A 9,853-nucleotide genomic window follows, 5' to 3' on the forward strand; every position below is an offset into this window, starting at 1 on the left:
ACAGTTTGGATGTTAGGAATTATCTGTGACATCGTGGCTCAACTATCATTGTGTACACGTATTGGAAATCTTACTTTTCTAGGAACTGTGGTTCTTCCCTTTGCTTTTTCTTCCTCCCTAAATGCTGAAGTTAAAGGTTGTCATGGTTTAACCCCATCAGCAACCAAGCTCCACACAGCTGCCCGCTCACTCCCTCATTAGTGGAATCAGGGAGAGAATCAGAAGGGTAAAAGCCACAAAACCCCTGTACTGAGATAAAGACAGTTTAATAGGGAAAGCAGAAGCTGTGCACACCAGCAAAGCAAAACAAGGAATGAATTCAGTGCTTTCCACGGGCAGGCAGGTGTTCAGCCATCTCCAGGAGAGGAGGGCCCCATCATCTGTGGTGGTGAATGGGAAGACAAACACCATCCCTCCAAATGTCCCCACTTCTTCCTTCTTCCCCCAGCTTTATATACTGAGCATGATGTCATATGGTCTGAAATGTACCTCAGGTCAGCTGGGGTCACCTGCCCTGGCTGTGTCACCTCCCAGCCTCCCATGCAGCCCCAACTTCCTCACCAGTGTGGCTGTACAAAAAGTAGAAAAGGCCTTGTGTTATCAAAAAAGTTATACATTTTTTAAAAAGAAATAATCTATGCAGCAGTGGGGGAAGACGTTGGAAAATTCTTTAAACTTTAGTACAATAATGTTTGATCCCTGTATCTGTGGCTAACAGTCTTGTGCCAGCCATTGCTTCCTTACTTTTATCAGTGATCAACTGCTCATCAATAACAAAAACCATGTTATCAATCCTGTGTTCAGCAAAAATCCAAAACATAGCCCCATACCAGCCACTGTGAAGAAAGCTAACTCTACCCCAGAGAAAATCAGCACAAAGGTGCAAGTTCATCATACTTTTAATTTGTAGTATGTTTGTAAAAGATACTTTATGTAGTTTATTTCATTATGTTGTCTCAAACTAAAGGCCTAAGAAAAAATGTGGATTTTAAAAAACACAAAAACCCCCAAACCAGAACAATAACAAAAAACCCTACAATCCTGCCTAAAATATGATACTATAGTAGTGTAGAAAACATTCAGTGATGTTAGAAATAAATATCAGTTTTCTTGTTTAGCATTATTAGCCTCAAGATATTTAGAGTACATGGTGAAACAGAACTGTCATCTTACCCCCCTTTTCAGTCCAAACATGGATGTGAAACAAAAGCATCTCCCCAATTAATAGTTCTCAGAACCCAACTGAAGAAGTGGATGTTACTCTCTGAGCTAAACAAACTTGCTGTTTTCAGATTTTGAATATGTAAAAGCAACTTTTCCAAGGTACGAAAGAATGTAATGCAAGGCTGCAACTACGTTTGTAAAGTGCTACCTTTGCAGGACCACTTATAAGGCATGACCCGTATTTTGGTTTGGCTGTCAAAAGCCAGCCTCCTTCTTTAGCTGGAGGTGATTCACTGCATCCAGTCATAGGTTCTCATGTACCCAGAAACAGAGGGCAGTTTTCACTAGCTGTGCAAGCATCCACATTGTTCTGTCTGCTTTAGCACCGTGCCAGCATTACCAAGCGTGTACCACTGCTTCAAGAGTGTCTCAGCCCCAGTCTCCTTCCTCTCCTGCTCATCAAGGATTGTTGTGAAATTTTTTACTGAAAATTATATTAAACATTTGTTTAAATATTATGTAGTTCTACATCTTGTTAGAAGCAGCCTCTTTTGTTGTCATCTATGCAATATAAAATTAGTGTTCCCAAATTGTTTTACATAAGCTGTGTATTTTACTTTTGCCCATCTTTTGTTCCTAGGTACAAACAAGACTTCAGACATTCATTTCTAGCCTGCAACAGAAAACAAGTGAGATTGAGATTTTAGCAGTAAGTATTTGGCAGAAGCCTGAATTAATTCCAAATTCTTAATTGCAGCAGACTCCTGTCCAGAACAAACTATTGCCAATTTCCTCACTTCAGCAATAACCAAATTAATCAAACTTCTGGTTAAGTAAGACCCTTGGTCTGTTTCTCTGACACCTGAAAAGTATCTCAAATTGTATGTATGGAACAGTTGCATGGAATAAAATTTAACAAAGATTTGTAATTACACCAACTACTGTGGTAGATGTGAAACTTGTTCCTGCTAGATTTGCACTTCCATTTAAGCCAACATAGCTCTGGTTTGTATATAGCTTTTAGACTTCACTGACCATATCATAAAGGACTTTAAAATGGGGAACATAACTGCCTATTTGCCTGCACTATGTGCAACTTTCCATAATAGAATCTGTCATGAATAGTTTAAAAGGTTTTAATTATTTTAAACTAAGTTCCCAGTTTTAGCAGCATGAGTGCTTCTCTGGAAATCAAAAAGTCCGAGTCCCTTCAATATAGCTCATCTCTACTTGGCAAACTGGTAACAGAGAACTGTTAAGTATTGATTTCTTGGTAATTTTACAGGTTGATCTACCAAAAGCAACTGTGATACACTTCTTATCATTAGAGGTAAGCAAATAAGTATTGTTGTTAGAACTCTAATCAAACACAATAAATGATAAATTCTGTTCCAAATGAAGTGTAAAATTCATCCATCCTAGATTTCTCTTTCAAGTTTGAATTAGGTTTAAAACTTAAAAGGATTTTTTTACCCAGGGAGCTTTACTGAGAAAAAACTTTTTGTCAACTCTCCAAGTAACACAAGACAATGTTAGGAAGTCCTAATCCAAAGGTCTGAGGTCTTGTTTCCCCAGAACAGTTATCTAAAATTAAATCTTAACTGCTCTTTTTCAGAAACCAGTAAGCATTAATACCAGTTTCAACAAAGGTGCTCTTGAAGCTCTTAATGAAAGAGAACCCAAAATACTGAGGCACTTGTTTCAAGTACAGTAGCTGAAACATCCCTTATGTGGATGAATGTAAAGGGGATGTATATTACATCAACACCTTTAACAACTCAGGGACTGGTCAATGGTGTACAAAAGATGACGACACCAAAGACAAAGCTTTCTTCTTTTCTCCAATGAAAAGCACTCCAGCACTAGCTTTAGAGAGAGATGCCTCTCCACCCTTTAAAAATACCAAACTCAAGAATGGCATCCTATTGGAAGTGCATTTAGTACCTTCATACCTTTTATCTGCTGCTCTGAAGCAGTGCCTGTCTGGTAATCAAAACACAGCAAAACATTTCAAGACATTTTCAAAATACTTAGTTCATCCAGTCTATATAAATCATGGAGGTAGTTTATCACCCTTTACTTAAAAAAAAAATTAAATACATATGCACATGATCAGCTTGCATCATTCACTTCTGATCACCATTGCATCACAGCACTGCCAAGCTGACACAGCCCTTTTCATTGCTTATGCCTTTTAACACTGAAATGTGTTAAGAAACTGAACACTAAATTAACACTTTTTCTTAAAAAAAAATAAATCAAGTTGTACATGTTGTTGACATTCATGTTTGAAAGCTGTTTAATTAAAAACCATTGACATTACACAGTATTCAGAAGGCTGCATCCTACTGGGAGAAGTATTTCCTTCACAAAAGAATATAAGACTAGCATAGTTCCTTGACAATTTTTTTTTCCTTAGCTTGATGGAGATAGACAAGCCTTTGATGCTACTGTGAGACAACTGGTGTCACGATGGCCTAAGCAGAGATCTTCATATTTACAAGCAATTTGTGATGAAATTTACAGTCTCAAAATGGAAAAGAGGTAAATTTGTTAAGCTCTTGTGGATACATAAACTGCCTCAATTTTTTTCTGTAATTCAAACTAGAAGATAAGCTGTTCCTAACTTGTGTTCTGCTTTCCCCTCTTTCTGAGTAAAAATAAATACTTAGGAAATGTATACAGGTCCTTCAAAACTATAGACTGGTCACTAACCCTCATTGATAAAATGTAAATTCCTGGCCGTGTAAATTCCAAATTTTTCTAAGTCTCTTCAAGAAGCTCTAGACTGTATTGCCACTTTTATCTCACTTGATGCTGTGTTAATAAAAATCAATAGCAGACAACTATGTACAGTCAGGTATCCTGCTATACATAGTATATATGCTTCTATATATGTAAAGATACATGTATGTATAATATACCCATGTATACTGCTACATAAAGGCCCTCTTTCCTGATGAGGGACTCAGCTTGTCTTTTTAAAGCTCCTGAGCACCTTTAATTCCTCCTGCTTTGAAATAATGGCAGTCAGGCACAGGTGGGAGAGTGCCCAGCTTTGTGCAAACACAGTGGATGTACAGTAAAGCCCATTTCTGTTTTATAAGCATCTCCCTGCTGAATTCTGGCAAGGCTGATACAGATCATCTGGATACATCCAGTTTTAAACATCAAACTGTCAAATGTTGCATATACTGGTCCACTTGAAACCTGGGTATTTATGCCTAATTATAGGTTTTATTTCATTTTCATTTTCTTAAACCTTTGTTCCACTTGAAGGTACTACTTAACCTTTAAATCAGACTAAAACTTTGGTTCCTTTTTCTAAGATGCACCAAAATTGCTCCAGGTCTGTTGTTTACTAAGCCAGCTACATATCAAGTGAAGCATTTATTTTCTTCATGGGGCTTGCAAGGCTGTGAGCAATAGAACCCAAATACTATTCCATACAATGCTGGGTATGAACATAATACAGTCCCTGACTATCTTCCCATGCCATCTGGGGCCTCAGCACTACTTAGCCATAAGCCTTAAGATCACTGAAGTGAAAACTGAACAGGCAAAATCAATGGAAAGAAGATGAGGGGAAAACTGCAGTCACAGCCAAACAAACTAAAACTTACTGATTTTCTACTAAATGTTTGCTATCTTATTGTGAGGATTTGTCATAGAAATTGCAGCATTCAAATCTGCAGTTTCAAAATTTTAAAACTCTTTTTTTCCTTCCCTCTCTAGGGTTCCTGCACTTATCCTGTACAGTTACCGAGATGAATACAAGGTTTTGTTTTAGTACTTAAAGCATCTGTTATGGGATGCTTCTACAAATGGACAGCAGAGTTTTGTCAAAAGGCATTTCAAAGAGCTGTAATAATGCAAGACAGGCAACTAGTGTCTTTTTCTGTGTCCAAATTGCATTTCATGTATAATATTGTCGTGGTTCTGGCTGTAGCCAGAAATGGCTGTACAGCCATTTGCTGTAGCTAGGAGGAAGCATGGCCAGGACCCAGAGGCTGATCTGTATCAGCTCACACCATTGCTTCTAGGTCCCTTCCAGGTGGGCACAGCGTGGCAGAGGGAGCAAGTGGACTTGTTCACCTTTCATGCACCCTCTGCCACTGGTATTGTTGCTGTTACTGTTTTCTTATTTCATTGCTATTTCCAGTAAATTCTTACCTCAACCTGTGCTCTTCCCCTTCTGTGTGTCCCAGTTCTCCTCTCCAGCCACTGGCAGGGGGAGGGGGCAGTGAGTGGCACATGGATTCAAATGGAGCACTAAACTAGAGAATGACATTCCTAAACCATGATAAATACAAAACCAAATGCTTTCAAAATGTGGAAGCAATTGTTTTATAGGCAATTAAGGAGCAAGTCTGACTATAGCCACACGTAGCTATTACCATGTAGTTCTTGCCCCTTATGCTACACAAATCAGCTGTACAGGTGTAAAACTACTTTTTAAAATAGTTTCAGAATGCCTTTTATGCAACAGTAGTGCTACAAGAAGAAATGTCAGTTCTAGAATTATGAAATAATTAAATACCTTTAAAAATTGTTTAAAACATTTTTGAGGAGTTTTTATGTAATAAAAACTGCTGAGCCTTATTGAAACACTTATTACAAGCCTTTTGTGTGTCATTTTTGGTTGGGTTTTTTAACCTGCTGTTTTAATTTATGTATAAAACATGGTAGATTTCAGGCTGAGTTGCTACAAGCCTGGCTGCCTGTGCTGTACTTTTGCATTTAAATCAAGCAGCAGGTTCTGTGAGATGAAGACCTGACAAAAGAAAACACTTGTTTCACACTGAAACCAAAGATTTTTAAGAGAAATGGTAACCTTTATGTGCTTGAGCCATAACCAAAGTTTTGAACTAACAACCTGAGTTGTCAGATTAAGTTTGAAGTTAAAGTCAAGTTAATGATGGAAATATTATAATTATCTTCTTGAAGCTAAACTGTAATACAACCCCATCAGGAAGAAAGAAGCTGAGAAACTATGATTTACAGCAGTCACAGTTATATATATATATATATATATAATGTATTTCAAATCAAAACATTGCATGAATATGCAGACATGTTAAGGATTTCTGGAAATACACTAGTGTTTACCCTCGCTCCCCCCTTGGTACCTTGTTTAAATAACTTACACTTCCTTCTTTCTCTTACTCAAATGACTGCCATTTGCAGGCTCATTGCATTAATAAATACCTACTGACTTTTCTTTGCTACAACAAAGAGTAGAAAGAAGGCAAAGTTAAAACATGTAGAGATAACTTGCAAGACAAACAAAAAAACTTCTATCACATCCAATTAATTTCTCGTTATGTTTAATAGGAGCAATTACATATTTACTTTTTACATCTGCTCATATGAAGGAAGGAAAATCCAGATCCCTGAATATACTGAAGGATGATGTTTTGTAAAAAAAATTTAGGTGACATGAGCATTTTTAAGCCATGTCTGAAGGGAACAGGATGCAGTCCTACCCTCCCCCCACCCCAAGTCCAGGTCAGAACAGCTGGATCGGCATGCCATGAGGGCTTTGCAGGAACTGGAGCACTGTGCTGGCTGCCTTGGGGATATCTGCACTGCATCATGTAGACATGACCCTCAGATTAAGACAGAAACAGGAAAGCAGCTGTTCCTCATAATATGCTGGGACCTGCTTTCCCTAGAACTGTTGAGGCTTATCTATAAAACTGGGCATCTGTCACTGAGGCTCCTGCTCCAGTCCTGTTTTGTTTCTGGTACGGTGCATTTGTCTTCACCCTGTGCTACCCCCAGACAGGTTTTACACTGCAGAGTAAACAGCAGCAGTGTAAGTACAGTTCAACTGAGTGTAAAGCTAGTTCAGTATAATGCTGTACATACTCCTGCCATACAACAACCCAAAGAAAGCACCTCTGCTCTCAGTTTAAACAAAAGTACTGATCACATCCCAGTATCCTGCTGGAAGGAAAGCCAAAGACAAGTGGTAACTCAAAAAGAAACGGACTTTGCTTTGAGCAAGGGTCAAGTCTATTATAGTGATGGTAGCACACTGCCCCATCACTGTGTTGCTTTACTCTTCTTGGCCTTGCTTTTCTTGTCTTTCTTCTTCAAGCCATCCATGTTAGCTCTTAGCAAATTTGAGTATGCCTGAAAGAACAATTAGAACCATATAAAAGAACCCCAAATACTTAAATTACAATATGCAAGAGGTAACATTTTATCTATTACTAATGGCCAATTATCTGCCTTTTCCCAGAGAACCATGCTCTTACACTCTGCCCCAGGAAAATACTGTTTCTAAACCAATTTACAAGGTTAGATAAAATAAAACCGGATTTTTTAAAAACAGATTAAGATAAATGGGTAGTCTAGGTTAGTTTCTGTGGCAGTTCAGCACATAATCAACTTGTTCAGAACTGTGCAGTGCTTCCAACAGACCACTTCTACTACTTATAGAAAAGGAAGGTAAAAAGCATACAAAACTTACCATCTGGAATTTATTTACTTCCTTTGAGCTCACCTACAAAAGTAATACTGGAGGTTAACCATGAAAACTCTGGCTTCTATTACAGACCAAATATCTGTACATGTTTAGCCACCAGTTACCATCTGGTCTTTTTAGCAGCAGTTGGATCAACTTTTATCACATTTAGTGGTCAATGTGCTGCATTGGTATGTCATGGAACTTCACTGACTTAGAAAACGCTCCTTTATTAAAAAAACCCTCTACAGGCCACTCATCCTTAAGTCACATGTTTTCAAATGGGAAGAATGTGAAAAAGCATTCAAAGTTTGATTCACTTCTGGAGCCATAAATATGCTGCAGTTCAGATTCTCAACCATTTCTCGAAGTAACATTTTTTCCTTGTGTTTTATCACAGAGCAGAACTAAAGTCAGCTAAAGCCCCTCCCAATCCCCCATTCAATGTAAACACACATCAAGTTTTCAACTTTTGGTTAACATTTTCTCAAGTTTCACTTAAAATATGGAGCAATCAATCAAAAACAACAGAGCCATTAATTTTCCTAACTTAAAAGCTGTCACTTACCACTGTGCTAATTTTCTTCTTTCCATCAGTAGCTCTTAGGAGACACTTATTGTCTGCTGGTTCAAAAGTTTCTACGTGGCCTTTGCGTGGAACCGGTTTTGTTCGGCCATCATCTGTATTGAAAAAGAATTTTTATTCTTATTTCATTAAAATCAACAGATGCTTTCTGATATGAGATGTTAAAAACTGCTCACGAGCAGATCCATAAAACACCTTGGAATTTCAGGCCAGCTGAACTAACACTGCTGCCAAATTGCTCTTACTCTAGAACCCCAGAAGGATCTGTTCTGTAAACCACACCTGCCAGAAAAAAAGAAGTAAATCCGCTTTGCAGGGTGCTGTAGGCCCATGCTTTAAATGCACGTCACCCTGCGGCCTCCTGCCTGGATACATGGCCTCTGCAGTAGTGCCAACTAGCCAGGAACCAGAGGAACACGAACACGAAAACATCAGAACTCTCCTTTTACAGAAACTAACCATTTCCACTTACTGTTTAACAATCAAAGTCACAGAATTTCCTGCAGTTTGAAATACAGTCTCACTCAAAGGTTATTAGTGCTAACAGCATTAGTACTAACTATTAGTCATACAGCTAACAGATGTAGGACTAACAGTGGTGCCATCAGTGCTCCAGCTGACAAGTTTGTTCCTACGGCCACTCTTGTCCTCAGATACCCCGGATTACAACTTCATCGCTTAAAATACCTGGTGATAACAGTCAGATTTATAGGAACACCTCTTTAATCCAGTAACAGACTCAAAACTTACATTTCTTCAGCGTTATGAAAACGCTGCCGGAAGTCCTGCACTTCTGGAAGAGCCTGGTAAGCTCCGTCAGGAACTGCAAGAGAAAGAGACGCGTCCGTGGCTGGGAGGCACCACACGAGCTCCCGCCGAGCTCTTCTCGCCGCGCAGCGCCGGCCCGGCCCGGCCTCTCTCCCACCCGCGGGAGCCAGCACCGAGGAAAGGCCGGCTCTCGGCTTTCCCCACGCTGAAGCTGCACGGCACCAAGTCCCAGCCGGGGCGGCCCTGCCCGCGGTTCTGACTCCGAACACGAGCTCTGAGCCCCCAGACCTCCCATGCCCCGGCGCTTCTGCCTCGCCGAGACAGAGTCCCCGCGCATCGAGACGCCTGCTCCGCTCCCCTCCCCTGCAGTGGTTCCCTCGCCGCCGGGGCTGGCAGAGGCCCGGCGTCCCCCAGGGGCTTTGTGAGGCCCCGCTCTCTCCCTCCTTCCCTCCCTCCCTCCGCGGGGGCACACGGGGCTCGCCCCGGTTCCCGGTGGACCGCGGCCCCGCACCTGCTCGCTCTCCAGCAGCACCATCCTGCTCCGCTCCGGAAGGGCCGCGTGCGCACGCGCCGCGCGGGGCAGCGCCACGTCAGCGGCCTGGAGCGCCGGGGCCGGGCCGGGCCGAGCGCGATTCCAGCGGCCCCGCCTCCTGCCAGGCTGGGCCGGGCCGAGCGCGATTCCAGCGGCCTCGCCTCCTGCCGGGCCGGGCCGAGCGCGATTCCAGCGGCCCCGCCTCCTGCCGGGCCGGGCCGAGCGCTATTCCAGCGGCCCCGCCTCCTGCCGGGCCGGGCCGAGCGCGATTCCAGCGGCCCCGCCTCCTGCCGGGCCGGGCCGAGCGCGATTCCAGCGGCCCCGCCTCCTG

General features: G+C 41.6%; 2 protein-coding genes across 2 annotated transcripts in view; one reads left to right on the forward strand and one right to left on the reverse strand.

Moving 5' to 3' along the window:
• The window catches only part of EIF2AK4 (eukaryotic translation initiation factor 2 alpha kinase 4), a 37,945-nt gene extending 32,169 nt beyond the window's left edge, over positions 1-5,776 (forward strand). The window contains exons 36-39 of the mRNA XM_033061906.2: positions 1,805-1,873; positions 2,450-2,494; positions 3,584-3,708; positions 4,900-5,776. Coding sequence (XP_032917797.1) covers positions 1,805-1,873; positions 2,450-2,494; positions 3,584-3,708; positions 4,900-4,954 — 294 coding nt within the window. The 3' untranslated portion in view covers positions 4,955-5,776. The remainder of the gene's footprint in view (positions 1-1,804; positions 1,874-2,449; positions 2,495-3,583; positions 3,709-4,899) is intronic.
• A 698-nt stretch (positions 5,777-6,474) lies between these two features.
• SRP14 (signal recognition particle 14) lies at positions 6,475-9,585 on the reverse strand. Its single transcript, XM_033061907.1, has 5 exons — positions 9,502-9,585; positions 8,973-9,045; positions 8,205-8,317; positions 7,643-7,675; positions 6,475-7,302 (listed from the first exon to the last, which is right to left on the reverse strand). Exons 1-5 carry the CDS (start codon positions 9,523-9,525, stop codon positions 7,213-7,215), a joined length of 333 nt encoding a protein of 110 aa, XP_032917798.1. The 5' UTR covers positions 9,526-9,585; the 3' UTR covers positions 6,475-7,212.
• Between the last annotated feature and the right edge of the window lie 268 nt (positions 9,586-9,853).

The sequence above is a fragment of the Catharus ustulatus genome, chromosome 6 (assembly GCF_009819885.2).
Source record: "Catharus ustulatus isolate bCatUst1 chromosome 6, bCatUst1.pri.v2, whole genome shotgun sequence".
Taxonomy (NCBI): Eukaryota; Metazoa; Chordata; class Aves; order Passeriformes; family Turdidae; genus Catharus; species Catharus ustulatus.